The sequence below is a fragment of the Grampus griseus genome (genome assembly GCF_964374135.1).
Source record: "Grampus griseus genome assembly, chromosome: 2".
NCBI lineage: Eukaryota > Metazoa > Chordata > Mammalia > Artiodactyla > Delphinidae > Grampus > Grampus griseus.
The window spans coordinates 48,421,805-48,448,451 of record NC_139018.1 but is presented as its reverse complement, the minus strand read 5'-3'; the positions used below and the strand labels follow the sequence as shown (position 1 = coordinate 48,448,451).

General features: G+C 39.2%; 1 protein-coding gene across 2 annotated transcripts in view; it reads right to left on the bottom strand.

The window, feature by feature from the left end:
• Positions 1-26,647, bottom strand: part of NID2 (nidogen 2) — a 79,371-nt gene that overhangs the window by 26,702 nt on the left and 26,022 nt on the right. For both annotated transcript variants that reach the window (XM_082649700.1, XM_082649701.1), the window contains exons 5-8: positions 24,442-24,591; positions 23,778-24,023; positions 22,355-22,555; positions 20,569-20,799 (exon numbers count right to left, since the gene is read on the bottom strand). In XM_082649700.1, coding sequence (XP_082505826.1) covers positions 20,569-20,799; positions 22,355-22,555; positions 23,778-24,023; positions 24,442-24,591 — 828 coding nt within the window. The remainder of the gene's footprint in view (positions 1-20,568; positions 20,800-22,354; positions 22,556-23,777; positions 24,024-24,441; positions 24,592-26,647) is intronic.

Below are 26,647 nucleotides of genomic sequence, written 5' to 3'. Positions count from 1 at the left end.
ACACATTCCATGCAAATGGAAATGAAAAAACTGAAGAAACATCAAGTGCGCAATTAGTTTTTAATATAGTCACAGAGTTGTGTAACCATCAACCACAATTAATTTTAGAACATTTTAATTTTAATCCCCCCCCCAAAAGAAACCTTGTACCTTTTAGCAATCAACTCCCTATCCCACTATTATGCCTCCAACCTAGGCAACCACTAATCTACTTTCTGCCTCCGTAGATTTGCCTATCTGGATATTTCGCATAAGTAGAATCATGTAATATGTTATCCTTCATGACTCATTACCTTCACTTAGCATAATGCTTTCAAAGCTCATCCATTTTGTACCATGTAACAGTGCTTCATTCCTTTTTATGTTTTATGTTTACGTCTCCATGGCGTATCCTCTCCACATAGGTTTTCAAGATGCAGCGTCACCCATTATAGAAGAACTACTACACTTTCATGATCATACATTAATAATCATATTTTTAATCAGCTCCTTGGTCCTCTATATTATTTTACTCATATTAGCAACTAAACTAACACATACAAGTACAATAGATGCACGAGAAGTAGAAACCATCTGGACAATCTTATCCTAATTCTAACTGCCCTGCCATCATTACAAATGCTTTACATGCTGGACTACATAACACTTCCCTTACTGTAAAGACTATAGAACACGAATGATACTGAAGCTATGATATACAGACTATGAAGAATTAAATTTTGACTCCTATATAATTCCAACATCAGACCTAAAAACAGGAGAATTACGACTAGTAGAAGTAGACAACGGAGTAGTTTTACCTACAGAAATAACAATCTGAATACTAACCTCCTCAGAAGACATTTTACACTCACGAGCTGTGCCTTTACTAGGCGTAAAAACAGAGGCAATTCCAGGATGCCTAAACCAAACAACTCTCATATTACCACGACCAGGTCTATATTACAGACAATGCTCAGAAATCTGTGGATCAAATCATAGCTTTATACCCATCGTCCTTGAACTAGTACCACTAAAATACTTTGAAAAATGATCCTCATCAATATTATAAATTCCTTAAGAAGCTAAATAGCATTCACCTTTTTAAGTTAAAGACTGGGAGTTAAAACTCCCTTTCATGATATGCCACAATTCAACACTTCAACATGATTTATTACTATTCTATTAATAATTCTAGTCCTATTTATTGCATTCCAACTAAAAATTTCAAAATATACTTATTATTCAAATCCAGCATTGATGTCTACCAAAGTACAAAAACAATCTACCCCTTGAGAAACAAAATGAATGAAAATCTATTTGCCTCTTTCATTGCCCCAACAATAATAGGACTTCCTATTGTTATCTTAATCATTATATTCCCAGGCATTTTATTCCTAACATCTAATCAACTAATTAACCATTGTATAATTTCAATTCAACAATGATTAGTTCAACTCACATTGAAACAAATAATAGCTATTCACAATCACAAAGGACAGACCTGAGCACTAATACTTAACATCACTTATTTATTCGATCAACAAATCTATTAGGACTATTACCACATTCATTTATACCTACTACACAACTCTCAATAATATTAATAGCAATTTATAATATTAGGAATATAATAATAATAATATTAGGAACAGCAGTTTCTCTATGGGCAGGAACTGTAGTTACAGGCTTTCATCACAAAACAAAAGCGTGCTTAGCTCACTTTCTACCACAAGGAACACTGGTTCCTCTTATTCCTATGCTAGCAGTCATCAAAACTATTAGCTTATTCATTCAACCAACAGCTTTAGCCATACTATTAACAGCTAACATCAGAGCAGGACCCCTATTGATTCATTTAATTGGAAGAGTGACTCTAGCATTGCTGAGTATTAGCACCACCACAGCTCTCATTACATTTCCTATCCTTGTCTTACTTACTATCCTCAAATTCACCATTGCAATAATTCTAGTTTATGCATTTAGCTTACTAGCAAATCTTTACCTACATGACAATACATAATGTCCCACCAAACTCATGCATATCACATAGTAAATCCCAGTCCCTGACCCCTTACAGGAGCTCTCTCAGCCCTTCTAACAACAGCAGACCTAATTACATGATTTCACTTCAACATTATTATTAGCACTAGGCCTACTAACTAATACCTTATCAATAGATCAGTGATGACAAGACATCATCTGAGAAAGTACTTTTCAAGGCCATCATACACCAAGTGTTCAAAAAGGACTTTGATATGGAATAATCCTATTTATTATTTCAGAAGTCCTTTTTTTTTTTTTTTTTTTACCAGTTTCTTTTTGAGCCTTCTACCACTCATGCCTTGCCCCTACACCTGAACTAGGGGGATGCTGACCACCAACAGGCATCCGTCCTCTAAATCCATCAGAAGTACTACTTCTTAATACCTCTGTATTATTAGCCTCTGGGGTATCCACTATCTGACCTCACCACAGCCTCGTAGAAGGAAACTGAAAACACATACTCCAAGGTCTTCTTAACACAGTCGCCCTAGGCATTTATTTTACATTTCTACAGGCCTCAGAACATTACGAAACATCCTTTACAATTTCAGATGGGGTATACAGGTCAACTTTCTTCATAGCTACAGGATTCCACAGACTGCGTGTAACTATTGGCTCTTCCTTATCGTCTGCTTCTTACATCAATTAAAATATCACTTCACGAGGCTTCCCTGGTGGCGCAGTGGTTGAGAGTCCGCCTGCCGATGCAGGGGACACGGGTTCGTGACCCGGTCCGGGAAGGTCCCACATGCCGCAGAGCGGCTGGGCCCGTGAGCCATAGCCGCTGAGCCTGCGTGTCCGGAGCCTGTGCTCCGCAACGCGAGAGGCCCCAACAGTGAGAGGCCCGTGTACCGCAAAAACAAACAAACAAACAAAAAAACACATCACTTCACATCTAACCACCATTTCGGCTTCAAAGCCACTGCCTGATATTGACATTCTGTAGATGGAGTACGACGATTCCTTTACGTACCCATTTATTGATGAGGATCTTATTGTTTTAGTATTAAATAGTACAATTGACTTACAATCAATTGGCTTCAGTAGAATCCGAAAAAGAATAACTCTAATATTGACATTAATTACAAACATAGCACTAGCCTCACTACTTGTATTTATCACATTCTGACTTCCCCAATTAAATATTTACACAGAAGAAACAAGTCCTTATGAGTGCGGATTTGACCTTATAGGATCAGCACGTCTACATTTTTCCATACAATTTTTCCTGGTAGCCATTATATTCTCCTTTTTGACTTAGAAATTGCTCTTTTACCCCCTACCTGAGCATCTCAGACAAATAATCTAAAAACAATACTCATTATAGCTTTATTCCTAATTTTATTACTAGCAATCAGCCTAGACTAATGAAGGAACCCAAAAAGGACTAGAATGAACTGAATATGGTAATTAAACGAAATGATTTCAACTCATTAGATTATGATTAAGTTCATAATTACCAAGTGCTTGTAGTGTATATAATTATTATAACATTTACAGTATGTCTTATAGAATTATTAATATTATAATTAATTATAATAGAATTATAATAGAATAGAATTATTATAGAATTATAATAGAATTATTAATATTATAATTAAATATTATAATTAATATCTCACCTACTATCTTCACTATCATGCCTTGAAGGCATAATATTATCACAATTCATTATAGCAACGCTGGTAATCCTAAATACACATTTTGCCCTAGCAAGCATAATACCAATTGTTCTGCTAGTGTTCTCAGCTCGAGAAGCCGCACCCGGACTATCCCTACTAGTAATAGTATCAAACACATATGGCACTGATTATGTACAAAATCTTAATCTCCTCCAATGTTAAAAGTTATTATTCCTACAATTATACTAATACTACTAACATAATTATCAAAGAACAACATAATCTGAATTAATACCACAGTCCCTAGCTTATTAGTCTCATAGCCTTTTTCTTCTGAATCAATTTAAGGACAATAGCCTCAACTTTTCACTAATTCTTTTTCCCCAGCTCATTAGCACCATTATTAATTTTAACAACATGACTCTTACCATAATTAACAGCCAGCCAATTTCACCTACCTCAAAGAATCATTAACTCGAAAAAAATTATATATTACCATGCTAATTACATGACAAATATTCCTAATTATAAAATTCACTGCCACAGAATTAATCTTATTTTATATTTTATTTGAAGCAGTACTAGTTCCAACACTTAGTATCATTACCCGATGGGGTAATCAAATAGAATGTCTTAACACAGGACTTTATTTCTTATTTTATACACTAGTAGGATCACTTCCACTCTTAGTAGCACTAATACATATTCAAAATGTCACAGGCTCACTAAATTTTCTAATATTTCAATATCGAACACAGGCAATAGCCAACTCCTGATCCAACATTTTCATATGACTAGCATGTATGATAGTCTCTCTAGTAAAAATACTCAACGGCCTTCGCCTTTGATTACCTGAAGCACATGTAGAAGCCCCCATTGCAGGATCCATAGTCCTCGCAGCTGTACTACTAAAACTCAGAGGCCACGGTATATTGAGAATTACAACAATACTAAACCCACTAATAAATTTCACAACATACACTTTTCTCATACTCTCCTTATGAGGAATAATCATAACTAGTTCAATTTGTTTATGCCAAACAGATCTAAAATCACCTAGAGCGTATTCTTCCGACAGTCACGTAGCACTTGTTACTGTAGTCATTCTTATCCAAACACCTTGAAGTTATATCGGGGCCACTGCTCTAATAATTGCCCACTGCCTCACATCATCCATATTATTCTGCCTAGCAAATTCAAATTACAAACGAATTTACAGCAGAACAATGATTGTAGCCCGAGGTCTACAAACATTCCTCCCAATACCAGCATGATGACTACTAGCAAGCTTAACGAACCTAGCTCTAGCCCCTAACTATCAATCTAATTGGAGGACTCTTTGTAGTAGTAACATCCTTTCCATGATCAAATATCACCATTATCCTCATAGGAATTAACATAGTAATTACCACCTTATACTCACTATACATATTAATCATAACAAAATGAGGCAAATATACCCACCATCATTCACATGAGAAAATGCTCTCATAACCCCTTCACATTTTACGTCTCTTACTCCTATCGTTAAACCCCAAAATCATTTTAGGGCCCTTGTACTATAAATATAGTTTCAAAAAAACACTAGATTGTGCATCTAGTAACAGAAGACTAAATATTTTTATTTACTGAAAAAGTATGCAAAAATTGCTAATTCATGCTTCCATATCTAACAGTATGACTTTTTCAAACTTTTAAAGGATAGCTAATCCATTGGTCTTAGGAACCAAAACATTGGTGCAACTCCAAATAAAAGTAATAAACTTATTTACCTCTTTCACACTAGTTATACTATTTATACTAACGATACCAATTATAATAACAAACACCAACATCTACAAAATAACACATATCCATCCTTTGTAAAAAAAAAAAAACCACTATCTCATATGCTTTTATCACCAGCTTAATTCCAACAATAATATTCATTCATACAGGTCAAGAGATAATTATCTTAAACTGACACTGAATTACTATCCAAACCCTTAAATTACCACTTAGCTTCAAAACAGACTATTTCTCAATATTTGTGCCAGTAGCATTATTTGTCACATGATCTGTTATGGAATTTTCAATGTGATACATGCACTCAGATGCTCACATTAATCAATTCTTTAAATATTCCTTTTTCTTATCACAATACTAATTCTTATCACTGTTAACAATCTTTTACAACTTTTCATTGGGTGAGAAGGAGTCGGAATTGTATCTTTTCTACTTATCAGGTGATGATATGGACAAGCAGATGCAAATACAGCCGCTCTCTAAGCAATTTTATATAATCGCATTGGAGACATTGGACTTATTATATCAACAGCAGGATTTCTATTTAATTTAAACTCATGAGACATACAACAAATCTTTATACTTAACCAAAATCACTCAAACCTACCTCTAATAGGACTTGTGTTGGCTGCAGCTGGAAAATCCACCCAATTTGGCCTCCAGCCATTCCCTCAGCAATAGAAGGCCCTCCTCCCGTTTCAGCTCTATTCACTCAAGCACAAGAGTTATAGCAGGTATTTTCCTACTTATCTGCTTTTACCCTTTAACAGAATAAATGTACCCAAACAATAACATTATGTCTGGATAAACATAATTACATTATTTACAGCAATATGTGCTCTCACCCAAAATGACATCAAAAAATTTGTTGCCTTCTCTACTTCAAGCCAATTAGGCCTTATAATAGTAACAATCGGTATTAACCAACCTTATCTAGCATTTCTCCATGTTTGCACACATGCCTTTTTCAAGGCCATCCTGTTTATATGCTCTGGCTCCATTATTCATAGCCTACATGATGAACAAGACATTCGAAAGATAGGAGGTTTATTTAAAGCAATACCTTTTACCACAGCGGCCCTCATTATTGGAAGTCTCTCACTGACAGGAATACCGTTCCTCACAGGTTTCTACTCTAAAGAACTAATTATCGACACTGCTAACACGTTGTACACCAACGCCTGAGCCCAGCAAATAACTCTCGTCACCACATCCCTTACAGCTGTCTATGGCACTCGCATTATTTTCTTCGCACCATTAGGACAATCTCGCTTTTCTACTTTTTATTTTAATGAAAATAACCCACTGCTAATCAATTCTGTTAAACATTTATTAGCTGTAAGTATCTTTGCTGGATTCATTACCTCCAGCAAAATTCCCCCAATGACAATCCCACAAATAACAATACCTGATTACCTGACGCTAACTGCCTTTGCTGTGCCCATCCTAGGTTTTATTCTGGCATTTGAAATCAGCCCCACTACACAAAACTTAAAATTTAAATATCCCTCAAATTTCTTCAAATTTTCCAACCTCTTAGGCATTTCCCATTATACACCGCTTCCCACCATACTTAAATTTATCAACGAGTCAAAAATCAGCATCATGTCTCCTAGATTTAATCTGACTAGAAAGCATCTTACCCAAAACGACTTCCCTTATTCAAATAAAATTTTCTATACTAGTGTCAGACCAAAAAGGCCTAATCAAACTATATTTTCTTTCATTCCTCATTACCCTTGTCCTAAGCATAATTCTATTTAATTACCATGAGTAACCTCTATAATAACCACAACACCAATAAGTAATGATCAACCAGTAACAATTACCAATTAAGAACCATAGCTATACAACACTGCAATTCCTATAGGCTCTTCACAAAAAAACCCAAAATCACCTGTATCATAAATTACCCAGAGTCCCCTAGTCCATTAAATTTAAATACAATCTCCACTTCCTCATCCTTTAAAACAAAGAATACTATTGAAAATTCTATCATCAACCCTGAAAGAAATATACCTAGAACAGTCTTATTAGAGACTCAAACTTCAGGATACTTCTCAGTGGCTATAGCTGTCATATAACCAAATACTACTAATATTCCCCCTAAATAAGTAAAAAGTACTATTAAACCCCCAAGTGAACCACCAAAATTCAACACAATCCCACACCCAACACCACCACCTACAATCAATTCAAGTCCATCATAAATAGGTGAAGGTTTTGAAGAAAAGCCCACAAAACTAATTACAAAAATAGTAGCTAAAATAAATACAATGTATATTATCCTTATTCTTACATGGAATCTAACCATGGCCAATGAAATGAAAAATCATCATTTTAATTCAACTATAAGAACACTAATGACCAACATCCGAAAATCACACCCATTAATAAAAATTATTAACAACGCAATTATTGACCTCCCAGCTCCATCGAACATTTCATCATGTTGAAATTTTGGTTCCCTTCTGGGCATTTTGTTTAGTTCTACAAATCTTGACAGGTCTATTCCTAGCAATACATTATACATCAGACACAATAACTACTTTTTCGTAAGTAACACGTCTGCCGAGATGTAAACTATGGATGAATTATCCGATATCTACATGCAAATTATTTGCTTATTTATTCATGTAGGACATGGCTTATATTACGGATCCTATACCTTTTTAGAAACATGAAGCATTGGAATCATTATTTACAGTCATAGCTACAGCATTCATAGGCTATGTCTTACCCTGAGGACAAATATCATTCTGAGGGGCAACAGTTATTACTAATCTCCTTTCAGCAATTCCATATATTGGCACAAGCCCTGTCGAATGAATCTCAGGTGGATTTTCAGTAGATAAAGCAACTCTTACACGATTCTTCGCCTTCCATTTTATTCTCCCATTTATCATTGCAGCACTAGCAGCTGTCCACTTACTATTCCTTCACAAAACAGGATCTAATAACCCCACTGGAATCTCAACTGATATAGACAAAATCCCATTTCACCCCTACTGTACAATCAAAGATATCCTAGATGCCTTACTGCTAATTCTAATACTAATAATATTAGTGCTATTTTCACCCGACTTACCAGGAACTCAGACAACAACACCCCAGCAGACCTTCTCAACACACCACCTCATATCAAGCCAAAGTGATAATTTTCTATTTGCATATGCAATTCTACGATCAATTCCTAATAAATTAGGAGTAATGGCCTTAATCTTTTCAATCTTAATTCTAGCATTTATCCCAATGCTTCACACATCCAAACAACGAAGCATAACATTTCGACCTCTCAGTCAATGCGTATTTTGAGTACTAGTAGCAGACCTATTAACACTAACGTGAATTGGAGGACAACCCACAGAGCACCCCTTCATTATTATCGGACAACTAGCATCCATTCTATATTTCTTTTTAATTCTAGTACTAATGCCAGTAACTAGCATCACTGAAAATAATCTCCTAAAATGAAGAGTCTTTGTAGTATCAATATATCTATTACCCTGGTCTTGTAAACCAGAGAAGGAGAATAACACATCTCCCTAAGACTCAAGGAAGAAGCTCCAGCTCCACCATCAGCACCCAAAGCTGAAATTCTATTTAAACTATTCCCTGAAGATTTGTTATGGGACATTTACAAGATTACTAAGTACAATCTTAGTATTAAAATAACCTCTTTTTACCATAAATTCCATGTACTTCATGCATAATGTGTATTACATTAATAAGTACATATCATACATAATACATGATATGTATAATCGTACATTATTTACCCCGTGCTTATAAGCATGTACATTACATAGTACATATTATTGATTGTACACAGTACATTAAGTCAAACCAATTCTAGTCAACATACATATCATACCCACTAGATCACGAGCTCAATCAGCAAAGCTGCGTGAAACTATCAACCCCACTTAGCAGGTGTCCCTCTTCTTCCTCTGGGCCCATAACTTGTGAGGGTTTCTATTAATGAACTTTATCAGACATCTGGTTCTTCAGAACCATCTCACCTAAAAATCACCCACTCTTTCCTCTTAAATAAGACATCTCGATGGACTAATGACTAATCAGCCCATGCTTACACATAACTATGGTTTTATGCATTTGGTATTTTTTAATTTTTATAGGGATGCTGGGACTCAGCTATGGCCACGTGAGGTCTTAACACAGTCAAATAAACTGTAGCTGGACTTTAATTGAATATTATTTACCAACATCATCAACCATAAGGTGTTATTCAGTCAATGGCTACAGGACATAAGGAAATTACACACACATACATATACATACACGTTGAACAGGTAAATAACCTGTTTAACAAGCCCTCCTTACGCCCCACTAAATCCCATATTCTACATGCCCATAATGCCCTGCCAAACCCCCCAAACAAGGCAAAAACATATAAATACATAGAATTTAGTTAATTTATCCAACAAACATAAACAATGCTCAAAATAGGATATACCTAGAAAATAAACCCTGATCATACCAATGAATTACTTAGATATCTACCATTTATATAGACAGGCATCTCCCTAGATCTATGGACCATTTTTATCAAAATTTTAATACTAAATCTAGCATAAATCATACAACTATATACATGTTATTTCACAATATAAACACAACTTGTTAATGTAGCTTAAACCCTAAAGCAAGACACTAAAAGTGCCTAGATGAATTTATCAACTCCATAAACACCGAGGTTTGGTCCCAGCCTTTCTATTAGTTTTGTTTTTTTTTTTTTTTTTTTTTTTTTGCGGTACGCGGGCCTCTCACTGTTGTGGCCTCTCCCTTTGCGGAGCACAGGCTCCAGACGCGCAGGCTCAGCGGCCATGGCTCACAGGCCCAGCTGCTCCGCGGCATGTGGGATCTTCCCGGACTGGGGCACGAACCCGTGTCGCCTGCATTGGCAGGCGGATTCTCAACCACTGCGCCACCAGGGAAGCCCTCTATTAGTTTTTAATAAAATTACACATGCAAGCATCTGAGCCCCAGTGAGAATGCCCTCTAAATCCTTAAAAGGACCTGGCGTCAAGTACACTGAGACTAGTAGCTCATAACACCTTGCTTAACCACACATCCACAGGAAACAGCAGTGATTAAAATTAAGCCATAAACAAAAGTTCGACTAAGTTATATTAACTAGGGTTGGTAAATTTCGAGCCAGCCACCACGATCAAACGATTAACCCAAATTAATAGAAATTCAGTGGAAAGCGTGTTAAAGAGTAACGTAAAGTTAAATTTTAATTAAGCTGTAAAAAGCCATAGCTAAAATAAAAATAGACTACGAAAGTGACTTTAGTATTTCCTAATTACACGACAGCTAAGACCCAAACTGGGATTAGACACCCCACTATGCTTAGTCCTAAACCCAAATAATTATTACAACAAAGTTATTCGCCAGAGTACTACCAGCAGCAGCTTAAAACTCAAAGGTCTTGGTAGTGCTTCACACCCCTCTACAGGAGCCTGTTCTATAATCCATAAACCCCGATAAACCTCACCAACCCTGGCTAATTCAGTCTATATGCCGTCTTCAGCAAGCCCTGAAAAGGAATAAAAGTAAGCATAATTGTACATAAAAACATTAGGTCAAGATGTAACCTATGGAGGGAGAAGAAACGGGCTACATTTTCTATCTCAAGAATGTATTTCTCACTACACGCAGGTTTTTATGGAAACTAAAAACCAAAGGAGGATTTAGTAGCAAATTAAGAATAGAGTGCTTAACTGAATAAGGACATGAAGTAAGCACACACTGCCCATCACCTTCCTCAAGTATTACGATAGCTTCCTACAATCTATTACTAAACACTAATTATATGAGAGGAGACAAGTAACAAGGTAAGCACACTGGAAAGTGTGCTTGGATAAATCAAAGCATAGCTTACATAAAAGCACCTAGTTTACCCCTAGGAGATTTCATAATTTATGAACACTTTGAACTAAATCTAGCCAACCCCCCACAAGTTTTACTAATATAAGCAAATTAAGTAAAACATTTACTCCACATTTAAAGTATAGGGGATAGAAATTTAAAATATCCTCTGGCACTACAGAGAACCTACCTTAAGGGAATGATGAAACATTAAAAGTAACAAAAAGCAGTTAACCCCTTGTACATTTTGCATAATGATTTAACTAGTAAACATTTAACAAAGAGAACTTAAGTTCAACATCCTGAAACCAGATGAGCTACTTATGAACAGTTTATTAGAACTCATCTATGTAGCAAAGTAAGTAGATTTATTATAAGAAGATTTATAAGTAGAGGTGAGAAGCCTAATGTGCCTGGTGTGTCCAGGAAAAGAACCTTAGTTCAACTTTAAAAATTACCAAAAAAATTATAAATTTTAATGTACTTTTAAATGTTAATCTTAAAAGGTACACCTTTTTAGAAATGGATACAACCTTATCTAGAGAGTAAAAACAACACCATAGTTGGCTTAAAAACAGCCACCAATTAAGAAAGCGTTCAAGTCCAACACTAACTTTATCTTAATACCAATAATAATGAGCAAATCAACTCCTAGCTTTATACTGGACGAGTCTATTGACCAATAGTGGCAATAATGTTAATATGAGTAACAAGAAATATTTCTCCTTGCATAAGCTTACATCAGTAACTAATACTATATTGATAATTAACAGCACATGAGCACAATGCAACATTAAATTATTTATTTATTTATTTATTTATTTTATTTTATTTTTTTTTTTGCGGTACGTGGGCCTCTCACTGTTGTGGCCTCTCCCGTTGCGGAGCACAGGCTCCGGACGCGCAGGCTCAGCGGCCATGGCTCACGGGCCCAGCTGCTCCGCTGCATGTGGGATCTTCCCAGACCGGGGCACGAACCCGTGTCCCCTGCATCGGCAGGCGGACTCTCAACCACTGCGCCACCAGGGAAGCCCTAAATTATTTATTTAGTAAGAGGTTAATCCAACACAGGCATGCATTCAAGAAAAGATTTTAAAAAGTAAAAGGAACTCGGCAAACATAAACCCTGCCTGTTTACCAAAAACATCACCTCTTGCATAACTAGCAGTAGAAGCACTGCCAGCCCAGTGACAACTGTTAAACGGCCATGGTATCCTGGCCATGCAAAGGTAGCATAATCATTTGTTCTCTAAGTAAGGACTTGTATGAATGGACTCACGAGGGTTTTACTGTCTCTTATTTTCAATCAGTGAAATTGACCTTCCCATGAAGAGGCGGGAATAATAAAATAAGACGAGAAGACCCTATGCAGCTTTAATTAACCCCCCAAAAAACTAACTAAAGCACTAAGGGATAAGAAATTTTTATATGGGTTGACAATTTTTTTTTTTTTTTTTGCGGTACGCGGGCCTCTCACTGTTGTGGCCTCTCCCGTTGCGGAGCACAGGCTCCGGACGCGCAGGCTCAGCGGCCATGGCTCACGGGCCCAGCTGCTCCGCTGCATGTGGGATCTTCCCAGACCGGGGCACGAACCCGTGTCCCCTGCATCGGCAGGCGGACTCTCAACCACTGCGCCACCAGGGAAGCCCTAAATTATTTATTTAGTAAGAGGTTAATCCAACACAGGCATGCATTCAAGAAAAGATTTTAAAAAGTAAAAGGAACTCGGCAAACATAAACCCTGCCTGTTTACCAAAAACATCACCTCTTGCATAACTAGCAGTAGAAGCACTGCCAGCCCAGTGACAACTGTTAAACGGCCATGGTATCCTGGCCATGCAAAGGTAGCATAATCATTTGTTCTCTAAGTAAGGACTTGTATGAATGGACTCACGAGGGTTTTACTGTCTCTTATTTTCAATCAGTGAAATTGACCTTCCCATGAAGAGGCGGGAATAATAAAATAAGACGAGAAGACCCTATGCAGCTTTAATTAACCCCCCAAAAAACTAACTAAAGCACTAAGGGATAAGAAATTTTTATATGGGTTGACAATTTTTTTTTTTTTTTTTTGCGGTACGCGGGCCTCTCACTGTTGTGGCCTCTCCCGTTGCGGAGCACAGGCTCTGGACGCACAGGCTTAGCGGCCATGGCTCACGGGCCCAGCCGCTCCGCGGCTCGTGGGATCTTCCCGGACCGAAGCACGAACCCGTGTCCCATGCATCGACAGGCGGACTCTCAACCACTGCGCCACCAGGGAAGCCCCCTGGGTTGACAATTTTGGTTGGAGTGAGCTCAGAGAACAAAAAAGGCTCTGAGTGATTGAAGTCTAGACTTACTAGTCAAAACATATCATTTCTTGATCCAAAAATTTATCAATGGAACACGTTAGCCTAGGGGTAACAGCTCAATCCTCTTCTAGAGTTCATATCAACAGTAGGGTTTACGATCTCAATGTTGGATCCGGACACCCCAATGGTGTAACCTCTATTAAAGGTTCATTTGTTCAATGATTAAAGTCCTAGTTGATCTAAGTTCAGACTGGAGTAATACAGGTCGGTTCGTATCTATTCTATATTTCCCTCAGTTCAAAAGGACAAGAGAAATAAGGCCCACTTTAAAAAAGCACCTGATAAACCAGTTAATGATATAATCTTAATTTAATTAATATATACAAAATATTACCCAAGTACAGGGTTTGTTAAGGTGGCAGAGCCCAGTAATTGCGTAAAAATTAAACCTTTGTAACTGGAGGTTCAAATCCTCTCCCTAACAAAATGTTTATAATTAACATCTTAATACTCGTTATCTCCATTCTCCTGAGCCATGGCATTCCTCACATTAATTGAACGAAAAATCCTAGGTTATATGCAACTTTGAAAAGGACCAAATGTCGTCGGACCACATGGCCTATTACAACCTATTGCTGACACAAATTATTCATTAAAGAACCATCACGACCAGCTACATCCTCCATTTCCATATTTATTATTGCACCAATCCTAGCCCTAACCCTAGCCCTAATCATATGAATTCCTCTACCTATACCTTATCCCCTCAGTAATACAAATCTAGGGGTGTTATTTATAATAGCTAGGTCAAGCCTCGCCGTATATCCCATCTTATGATCCGGATAGGCCTCCAACTCAGAATATGTATTAATTGCAGCCCCACGAGCAGTAGCACAAACAATTTCATATGAAGTAATACTAGCAACTATTCTTCCATCAGCCCTTTAAATAAGTGGAACTTTTACTTTCTCAACCCTCATCACAACGCAAGAACATTTATGAATAATCTTCCCATCGTGACCTCTAGCTGTGATTTATCTCCTCTCTAGCAGAAACAAACCGAGCCCCCTTTGACCTAACAACAGAAGGAGAATCTGAACTCATAGCGGGTTTCAACGTAGAATATGCAGCAGGCCCATGCATTATATTTTTCTTAGAATATGCCATTATAATGAATATTTTCACAACAATCCTCTTTCTAGGAGCATTCCACAACCCCCGCATACTAGAACTATATACAACCAACTTTATTATAAAAACACTATTATTAACAGTTTTTTCCCTATGATTTTGAGCATCCTACCCTCGATTCCAATATGATCAGTTAATACATCTACTGGGAACAAACTTCCTACCACTAACACTAGCCCTATACATATGGCACGTCTCACTACCTACTATAACATCAAGCGTCCCTCCACAAACATAAGAAATATGTCTGATAAAAGAGTTATTTTGACAGAGTAAATAATAGAGGTTTAAGCCTTCTTATTTCTAGAATCACAGGAATTGAACCTATCCTTAAGAATTCAAAGTTCTTTGTGCTACCATATTACACTATATTCTTTTTTTTTTTTTTTTTTTTTTTTTTTTGCGGTACGCGGGACTCTCACTGTTGTGGCCTCTCCCGTTGCGGAGCACAGGCTCAGACGCACAGGCTCAGTGGCCATGGCTCACGGGCCCAGCCGCTCCGCGGCATGTGGGATCTTCCCGGACCGGGTCACGAACCCGTGTCCCCTGCATCGGCAGGCGGACTCTCAACCACTGCGCCACCAGGGAAGCCCCTATTACACTATATTCTATACTAAGGTCAGTTAAATGAGCTATTGGCCCCATACCTCGAATATGTTGGTTTATATCCTTCCAGTACTAATAAAACTCCATCATCTTTATCATCATCCTAACAACAATTCTCTCAGGGACCATAACTGTAATAACCAGCTCTCACTGACTACTTATCTGAATCGGATTCGAAAGAAATATTAGCCATTATCCCCATCATAATAAAAAAGTTCAACCCATGAGCTACAGAAGCGCCCACTAAATATTTTCTAACACAAGCTACCGCATCAATATTACATATAATAGCTTTTATCCTTAACCTATTATATTCCGGCCAATGAACCATTACAAAAATCTTTAATCCAATAGTATCAGTAGTAATAACAATAGCCCTAACCATAAAACTAGGACTATCTCCATTCCACTTCTGAGTGCCTGAAGTTACATAAGGTATTTCATTAATAGCATGCCTAATCTTATTAACATGACAAAAACTTGCACCCTTATTAGTATTATACCAAATTTCACCATCCATTAACCTAAATTTAATACTATCCTTATCCATACTATCTATTATAATTGGAGAGTTATGACATTCTAAAAATCTATTCATCAATTGATGGGCATTTGGGTTGTTTCCACCTTTTGGCTATTATGAAGTTTTCATAAGCTTTTCTTTCTCTTGGTATATAACTAGGAGTAGAGTTACTCAAATAGTAACTTCGTGTTTAACTATTTTGAGAAACTGTTGTTTTCCAGTTACACCATTCTACATGCATACCAGCAACATGTGAGGGTTTCAGTTTCTCCACATGCCCACCAACATGTGCTATTATCCATTTTTTGACTATAGCCATCCACATGCATATAAAGTAGTATTTCATTATGGTTTTGATTTTTGCATTTTCCTGATGATGAATGACGTTGAGCATTTTTTTCATGGGCTCATTGGATGTCTTCTTTAGAGAAATACCTATCCAAATTTTTTGCCTATCTTTTAATTAGATTATTTGTCTCATTGAGTTGTAAAAGTTCATATATTCTAGATACAAGTCTCTTATTAAATATATGATTTGCAAATATTTTCTCCCATTCTGTAGGTTGTATTTCACTTTGTTAATAAAGCCCTCTGAAGCACAAAAGTTTTTATTTTTTTATTTTTATTTTTTGGCCGTGCTGTTGGCTTGCAGGATCTTAGTTCCCCAACCAGGGATTGAACCTGGACCACAGCAGCACTGAATCCTAACAACTGGACCACCAGGGAATTCCCAGAAGTTTAAAATTTTGATGATATCCTATTTATCTATTTTTTCCTTTTGTTGCTTGTACTTTTAGCATAATATCGAAGAAACCATTGTCAAATTCAGGGTCACAAAAGTTCACCCCTAAGTTTTTTCTAAAATTTTAAGTACATTAAGGCCTTTGACCCATTTTCAGTTAATTTTTGTATATGGTGTGAAGTAGAGGTCCATCTTCATTCTTTTTCTAATGAGTATTATTCAATTTTACTGCAATTCTTGTTTGTCTAGAAATAGATTTATCAATACTTCAATATTTTATAATGCTTTACAATTAGGCAAAACGCTTTCAGGTTTGCATATGCAACGTCTATATATGCAATTTCATTTAATTGAAGTATAGTTGATTTACATTATATAAGTTTCAGCTGCATAACAGTGATTCAATATTTTTATAAATCATACTCCATTTATGGCTATATTCCCTGTGCTATACAGTATATCCTTGTAGGTTATTTATTTTATATATGGTAGTTTCTACCTCTTAATCTCCTACCCCTACCTTCTCCCTCCCCTCCATCCCTCTCCCCACTGGTAACCACTAGTTTGTTCTCCACATCTGTCTATTTCTGTTTTGTTATATTCATTTCATTCATGTTTGTTTTTTGGATTCCACATATAAGTTACAGTATACAGTATTTGTCTTTCCCTGTCTGACTTATCTTACTAAGCATAAAACCCTCCAAGTCCATCGTGTTGCTGCAAATGGCAAAATTTCACTTTTTCATGGCCAAATAGTATTCCTGTGTGTGTGTGTGTGTGTGTGTGTGTACCAAGTGTTCTTTATCCATTCATCTGTTGATTGGCACGTGGGTTCCCTTCCATATCTTGGCCATTGTAAATAATTGTGCTATTAACATTGGGGCACATGTATCTTCTCGATTTTTTTTTCATTTTCTTCAGATACATACCCAGGAATGGAACTGCTGGATCATATAGTAGTTCTATTTTTAGTTTTTTGAGGAACCTTCAAACTGTTTTCCACAGTGGCTGCACAGATTTACATTCCTACCAACAGTGTACAAGGGTTCCTTTATCTCCACATCCTTGTCAACACATTTATTTGTGTTCTTTTTGATGATAGCACCTCACATCTGTCAGAATGGCTATCTCATTGTGGCTTTGATTTGTATTTCCCTGATGATTAGCGACGTTGAGCATCTTTTTCATGTACCTATTGGCCATCTGCATTTCCTCTTTGGAAAAATTTCTACTCAGTTCTTCTGCCCATTTTTCAATGAGTTGTTTGGGGGTATTTTATGTTGATTTGTATGAGCTATTTATATATGTTGGATATATATGTTGGATATGTTGAGTATCTTTTCATGTGCCTGTTGACCACCTGTATGTCTATTTTGGAAAAATGTCTATTCAGGTCTTCTGTCCAATTTTTAATTGGGTTATTTAGTTTTTGGCATTGAGTTTTATGAGCTGTTTATAAATGTGTGGGTTTATTTCTGGGATCTCTATTCTGTTCCATTGATTTATGGGTATGTTTTTATAACAGTACCATACTCTTTTGATTACTGTAGTTTTGTAGTATAGTCTGAAGTCCGGGCACATGATACTTCCAGGTTTCTTCTTTTTTCTCAAGGTTGTTGTGGCTATTTGGGGTCTTCTGTGGTTCCATATAAATTTTCAGATTATTTGTTCTAATTCAGATTATCTGTTTTCATTCCTGTGAAAAAAAATGTCCTGGGTATTTTGATAGGGATTGCATTAAATCTGTAGTTTGTTTTCACTAGTATGGACATTTTAACAATATTAATTATTCCACTCCATGAACAGGCATATCTTTCCATTTCTTTGTATCATCTTCAATTTTCTTCATAAATGTCTTATACTTTTCAGAGTATGGGTCTTTCACCTCCTTGGCTAAGTTTATTCCTAAGTATTTTATTCTTTTTGATGTGATTCTAAATGGGTTTTCTTGCTTTCTCTTTCTGATAGTTCATTATTAGTGTATAGAAAAGCAAGACTTGTGCACATTCATCTTGTATCTTGCAACTATACTGAATTCATTTATTAGTCATAATAGTTTTTTGGTGGAGACTTTAGGGTTTTCTCTATATAGTGTCATGTCATCTGTAAATAGTGACAGTTTTACTTCTTCCCTTCCAATCTGGATGTCTTTTCTTTCTCTTGTCTTATTGCTGTGACCATCTTCATCCTTTTGCATGTGGATATCCAGAGTTATCCCAGAACCATTTGTTAAAAAGGCTACTCTTTCTCCTTATTGAGTTGTTTTGGCATCCTTGTCAAAAATCAATTGACTGTAAATGTGAGTGCTTATTTCTGGATTCTCACTTCTATTCCCATTGATCTGTATATCTATCCTTATTCAAGGACCACACTGTATTGATTACTCTTAAGCTTTGAAATCAGGAGGTATGATTCCTCCAACTCTGTTCCTTTTCAAGATTGTTTTGGCTCTTCTGGGTTCTTTAAATTTTTATATGAATTTTAGGATCACCTTTTCAGTTTCTGCAAAAAAGCCAGCTGATAGGATTGTGTTGAATCTATAGATCAATTTAGAAAGCACTGTCATCTTAACAATATTATGTCTTCTGCTTGTGGTTTCCAAGGGGGATGGTGGGGAGGGGAAGGGATGGATTGGGAGTTTGGGGTTAGTAGATGCAAACTATTACATTTAGAATGGATAAACAAGGTCCTACTGTATAGCACAGGGAACTATATTGAATCTCCTGGGATAAACCATAATGGAAAAGAAGAAGAATATATATATGTGTATAACTGAGTCACTTTGCTGTACAGCAGAAATTAACACAGTATTGTAAATCAACTATACTTCAATTAAAAAATAATTTAAAAAACATAATATGTCCTCTGATCCATGAACTTAAAATGTTTTTCCATTTATTTAAGCCATCTTTGTTTTCAAAAACATTTATAGATGTCAATGTAAAAGTATTGCACTTATTCCTAAAAATTTATTCCTAAATGTTTTATTCTTTTGCAAATGGAATTGTTTTCTTAATTTCCTTTTCAGTTTACTCATTGCTACTTTATAGAAATACAATTAATTTTTGTACACCGATCTTATATCCTGCAACCTTACTGAACTACTATTAGTTCAAACAGTTTTTTTTTTAATTAATGAATTCCTTAGTTTTTCTACAAATAAGATCATGTCAAAGGAGAACAGAGATAATTTTACTTCTTCCTTTCCAATCTAGATTGTTTTTTTTTTTTCTTCATTTTCTTGCCTAACTGCCCTGGCTAGAACTTCCAGTACAGTGATAAAGTGTCAAGAGCAGGCATCTTCTTTCTGATCTTAGAGGGAAAGCAACCAGTCTTTCCTCATTAAGTATGATGCTAATTTGGTTTTTTTCATACATGCAAGTTCTATTTCACTTTGTTCTTCTAGGCACTGGCTCTTTGTCCCACCTTGATTTGGTGAAATCCTTCTCATCTTTTAAGTTTTAGCTAAAATTTCACTTCATTGGGGACATCATTCCTGAACCTTGCAACTAGGCTCACAGCACCCTGCACTTATCACAATCATAACAAATATCTGTCAGCATCAATCTCCCTCCTAACTTGGCCACACCTTGTTCACAGGTGTATCCCCAACACAGACAGCACACACAATTGGGTGTTGCAGCAAACCAGCCTCATGTACATGCTCTATTCCTGATCTTGGCAGGAACACTATTCTAAAAGTTCCATTTCTACCTCTCAAGGACAGGACCCTGCTTTATTCATCCTTACATCCAGCACCTAACAGAGCCTGGCACTCAGTTACCCTTAGTAACCTATGTGAATCATTCTGAGGCCACTCAAAAGGCATGAAAGAAAGAAGGTTGGATGTAATTTTTGCCCAGCAATAACAAAAAAGGGAAACCATACCTTCAACAGGGCCAATCTGATTGGTCACAGCGAATCTGAGCACTTTTTCTTCATCCGTGTACAAGGCAAAGACCCGGTCCACATTCAGCTGCTGGGTGGTGGGGATGACCCGGTGTCTGGGGCCATGCCTGCATGCCTGGTAAGTGATGTTCTGGTGGAGGCGGTAGGACCGTGTTTGGTTGACGGCACCCAACGTGAGGGAGTAGGCTCTGGAACTTGTGGAGGTCACAGCTGCAATAGACATTATTCAGTCAAACGAGGACATTTACAGATACTAAATACAGAGGCTTTTTATGTGAGGTGAGTTTCTCTGCACAGTTTTTCATGTAGTTGCTGGAGCATGTCCCCTTGGGAAGTTTGAGCTTATATGGGAAACCTGCAAGGCGGTCCCAAGAACCCACATAGATGTAAAACCAAAGCACTGAGAGGCAGGAGGTATAATCGCTGCCGTCAATATTCGCAAAGAATGACTTTACTATATGCCAGCTATGCCCAGCACTCTATAAGCAGTGCCTCATTTATTCCTCACAACAGCCAGTGAGGTGGGCCCTGCCATCTTGTGTGGAGAGTCTCACAGAGGTTAGAGAGTTAATTAAGTAGTCTAAGAAGCAAAGCTGGGGGCTTCCCTGGTGGTGCAGTGGTTGAGAGTCCACCTGCCTATGCAGGGGACACGGGTTCGTGCCCCGGTCCGGGAAGAACCCACATGCCGCGGAGCGGCTAGGCCCGTGAGCCATGGCCTCTGAGCCTGCGCGTCCGGAGCCTGTGCTCCGCAACGGGAGAGGCCACAACAGTGAGAGGCCCGCGTACCGCAAAAATAAATAAATAAAATAAGAAGCAAAGCTGATATGCAGAGCCGGAACTGGAACTCAAGTTGGCCTGACTCTACCCCGCTCCCCCCAAGTTTTCAACCAATCCATCCATCAGTGCACAGAAGACTTCCAACACCTTGCACTTAAGTCTGGAGGCTTCTGGGGAAAGGGGTGGGGGTCTTTTATCTCCACCTGAGTGCAGAGTTGGGAGGCCAGGCAGTTTTCTAGCCATCAGCTACCCTGTGCCCAGGCCAGATCTCTGCTGCCCATTCACTTCCCTGTGCCTCTTGCCTGGCTTCCAGCTCTCACACCGCACGAGAAGCAAAGGCACAACTCAAAACAAACCCCTGTGCTGCAGGACAGCAACTGAGATTGGGGCAGCATCTCAAAATCAGGGGGTGTCTTACAGAACACATCACACCTTACACATATCAACCATGTAAGAGAGACAGAAAAGGGGTGATTATTCTCATTCTAAAGATGAGAAAATAAGCTCTCAGACAGTAAGTGATCTTACTCCCCACATACTTTAAACTCATCCGTAAGAATTCCTGTCTTCCGACTCCAAATCTAGTGGTAGTTTTGCAACACCGTACGGCATCTCTGATTTCAAAGCAGGCTGAACCAAGGTTACAGAACAAGTATAAATTCCAATAATCAATATTTTTCCACAGCCCAGAGAGCAGGACGGTTAAAAACTGTACAAAATTATACCATCCCTCCCCAGCCCATAGACAAGGTTGTTATTATATTATCATCTGCAAATATTGGGTAGGGATGTTGATATTCTTGTGTACAACAGCCATCACTTTTCTCACACTAATAAAATAACAAGAATAATAAAAACAACACTGAGCTCATTTCATGTGTCACACACTGTTCTATAAGGACATTCCACGTAGTCACTCACATAATCCTCACAACTATCTCGTGAGATGTGCACCATCCCCATTTTACGGAGAACTGGTTGCACGTACCTGAGTCCGAGTAGTGGTAGAGCTCCTTGTAGGGAGCTATGTGGGCTGTGAAGTTTGCTGGGATGTAAGGCACCTGGCCTTGAATGTTGGTTTGAATGCTCAGATAGTTCTCTGGGTCCAGCCCCTCAGCAGTTTGAGTGATTCGAACCCTTTCCTCTCCTGGGTAGAAAGTAACTTCCATGTCATGGATAAAGGTAGCACCTGGAGAGGAAAAAAATCCAGCACAGGGATGAAAGGGGGCCTTGCATCTTCCAGCAATAATCACCAGTTCATACTTCCACTTCCCAGTTTCTCCTACTGTTGGGGATGGTGCCTAAGGAGATCTGATAACCAAGGTTAAGTACTATCAGCTGTTGATCTCACCAGTTCCCCGAACTTTCTGTTAAAGAGCATGGTTCCACTCTATCCCATCTCACACTGCTTCTCTTTGTAGGAACTTGTTTTCTGTGAAAAATAAACCCCTAGGAACATCCTTGACCTTTCTCTTTCTATGGCTGTCAGACTTAACAAAAACAATCAAAAATCCCCAGGACACCTATTTACATTTGAATATCAGATGAACAAAAAACATTTTTAGTATAAGTATGTCCCATACAATATTTGCGGCATACTTGTACTAAATTATTCAATTATTGTTTATCTGAAATTCAAATGTGACTAGGTATACTGTATTTTATTTATCTACTTTTGACTCAAGGTTTTATCAAAACTTGATTAAAAGCAAGATCTTACAAATGCCTATTGAGCTCTACGGCTGGAGGGCCAAGAACTTTTCTCTCACACTTTATGTGCAATAAAGGGGTAGTGAGGTGAGAAGCCAAGAAGTATTCTCTACACCCTTGCTATCAAAGGGTGGTCCTTAGACCAGCATTATCATCTCCTGGAAGCTTGCTAGGAAAACATGATCACAGACCGCCCCCAGGCCCGCCACCCCCGGCCTGTTGAATCAGAACCTGCACTTTCCCGAGGCCCCAGGTGACGTGCAGGTGGGTTAAAGTCTGAGAAGCACCGTCTATACTAGTATAGATCAGAGTCATCAGGGGACAAAGAGGAAAGGCACCCCTCCCCCATGAAGTAAAATCATCTCCAGATGCCCTGGAACTACCACCTGCATCCCTCTTTGGCAGATCTGTGACTGACAACCGAATTACATGGAGTCTGACAAAGCAGCGTCAAGGGTTCTTGAAGGTAGGAGGGCACGAATGCTCCACATGGGATCATCTTATTTCTCAGAACAACCTGGAGAACCTTTAGAAGAAATCACTGTCTTTTAAAAACAGTCCTGCAAGGCCAAACCATCCCCAACTACCTCGGGGCAGAAAAACTACACCTGTGTGGCTCTGAAACATTGCACAACTGACTACTGAATGAAAACCCAAGGCTCCACGCCGCCAAAGCCATGGTGACCTGAGGCCCTCCTCACCTGTGAGGCTGAAGCCGTTCTCCCAGCCTGGTTTTTCTAAAGCAAAGAGCCAGCCAAACAGGCCTCCGATCGGCGTGAGCGGGAGAAGGGCCTGGGCGGCGGGCTGCGGGATGTGGCCGATGGCCAGGTAGGCTCTGCCGTCGTCGCCCACCACATAAGCGTGCAGGTCCGCGTCGGTGAAGTGCACGGGCGTGTGGCCCACGCGGAGGTGCCCACTCACCTTCCCATTGACTCGATGAGGTGTCCCTGAGAGACAGCAAACCCCGTCAGCCTTGACCGTTGTCCACATGCACAGATAAAAACTCCCCACACTCCACCTTCAGCCCTTTTTGCAACTCCCTAACCCAGCCGCTACCCACCTAGGTACAAAACAGACCTGCCTTTGATCTCACTTCTCCCATCCTCCCTCTCTCCTGTCCACTTGCACCCTAAGGAGCTAGCCAAAAGGGAGGAAACATTTCTGTTTAATCCTCAAGTTGGGAAATCAGCTGAAACATGTTCATTCCTCAGACTTTTATGGAGCACCTGCAAGTGGCTTAGGCTTTGATTCAAGCAGTAGAGACACAAGGTCCATAAACAGAGCTCACAGTGGCAGCTGGAAACAGCAAGCGACAGAAACAGACCCAGAGCAGCCCCCCCCCCCAATCAAGCCAGCACCCCTCACCTTTGGGCAGACAGTGCTTCCCATTCCCGTAAAACCTGGACTGGCAGTGGCAGCAGAAGCCCGTGGCATAGTCAGTGCAGAAGGCGTGCCGGGAACAGCGCTCGTGGTTGTGTTCGCAGGTCTCCTTGTTGGCAGTGTTGTACATGAAGACTGGAAAGTAAAACAAACTTGCATGTAAAGGACAAAGTGATTCCAGCATCATGGTTGCCAAGGTTCATCACGGACACAGCATCTGCTGTGTAATAAACAAATGGGGTTTTAATAATTAAGAGACGGAAATAACATTCAACTCAGGGGAATTAACTTGCTTTGTCTGCTGGCAAGAAGTACTGCTGACTGCTCCCATCTGGTCTCTCTGCAGAGCTGGTGAGCGAGGATGAGACTGCGCCCCTCGGTGCAGTGACAGGAAAGCCAACCAGGAAGTACGTGTTAGGTTGAACTGCCATTTTCTGGGTCAAAAATGGCCAAAGGTCAGCAATTTTATATGGTTCAAACTAATATTAATGAGCTCCCGAGAGGAAGACCGAAGAGAGAAACTAACGAACACGGTCTTATGTCTAACCATTCTTTTACTTTTGGTAACCTTGAACTTGAAGAGAATAACCTATAGCTTGTCTTACTTCCCAGAAAAAAAATTTTTTTTCTGAAAGAGAAGAAGGGCATTGAAGAAAGAACACACACACACACACACAAACCCTAAAGAAAGTGTATAGGAGGCAGGTGGAGATGGAGGGGAAGGAAACAGGGAGCCCAGCTGTGAAAGGCTCTGTGCCTTTGCAGGGTTTCTCATGGTGGGTGTGGCCCGAGCCGGATGTCAGGGCAGCAGCGGAGAGCCTGGCCATAGTCACCATTCTCTAGGAAGCCACGTGGACCTGGGTAAGCTCAGTGCTCCAGTAGCTGTTCCTTCCAGCTCTCGCTTATTCTGCCCATTAAAAAAAAAAAGAGTCATTTGTGCTACCAAGAAACAAAGGAACTGGAGCAGATGCTATTGTCCCTAAAGGGAAATGGCCAAGGAATTGGGGTGTGGCTGGGGGTTGCTGACAGATAAGAGAAAGCTTTGTCCGGGACACAGGGGATGATCCCAATCCCAGGCACGGCCACCAGGAGGCAAAGTGGCTGTGCACACCTCTGCCTCTGCATCCCCCGGAGCAGGAGTTGGGTGGAGACTCCAGGAGCCGCCTGAGCAAAGATGGCACAAAACTCTAGTGCTGGACTCCAGTGCTGTTGTGGGGTGCCGGCTCCCAAGGAAGACAGATACCCTGCTCCTGGGAAAAACCGGGTGGCAGTTGTGTTCCACATCTAGGTCTGAAAAGGAGGAAATGGGAAGGGGAAGAAGAAATGGAAAGATCAGTACTTACCCAGTATTCCGGGGAGAACAGAAAACAAACCAACGGTGGGGCAGGGTGGGAACGTAGCACCATAGAAGTAACAATGGAGCCAGCGTAGACTTGTATCAGCAAGTGAGAATATAACAAGGTGAACATTGAAAGAGTGCCTAATATGTGCCAGGTACTATGCTATGAACTTTATTAACTCTTTTAATTTGCACAAGAGGGAATTTTTAATCCCTGTTTTGCAGGTAAACAAGCGAGGCAAAGATTAAGGTGACTCTCCTGAAGTCACACAGGCAGTAGGTGGTGGAGTTGGGATCTGAACCTAGGAAGTCTGGCTCCAGATTCTTGACAGCTGTACTCAACCACCCTCTGGCAGAGCTCAAGGACATCGATCACGAGAGCCAGGCAAAGGATCTGCTCAGGTGACTGGGGTTAATCAACACAGGCTTCGGACAGTCAGGTTTGAGTCCTACTTTATAAATAAGGCTACATGGGAGAAGACAGCAGAGATTGTCCAGACGGCTGTCACAGCTGACAGAAAAGCACAGGTAGGAGAACTGAGTAGCAGCAGCAGTGTTAACTTCTGGACAGTATTTAACTGCTGCTTACAGATTCTTGAGAAAGAAGTGAGCTGAGGGTTGGCAGGACGGACGATCTTGACTCAAGTGGAATATCTGACTGGGAACAGAGTGAGTTAAGTCAGTGACTCAAGATTTGGTACCAGGCCTACACAGCTGAGAAATTCCAGTTTGATAAAAATAGAAAATCAGGCATCACCATGAACACTTTTTTCCCCTCCCGCCTTTTTTTTTTTTCTGGTACGCAGCCCTCTCACTGTTGTGGCCTCCCCCGTTGCGGAGCACAGGCTCCGG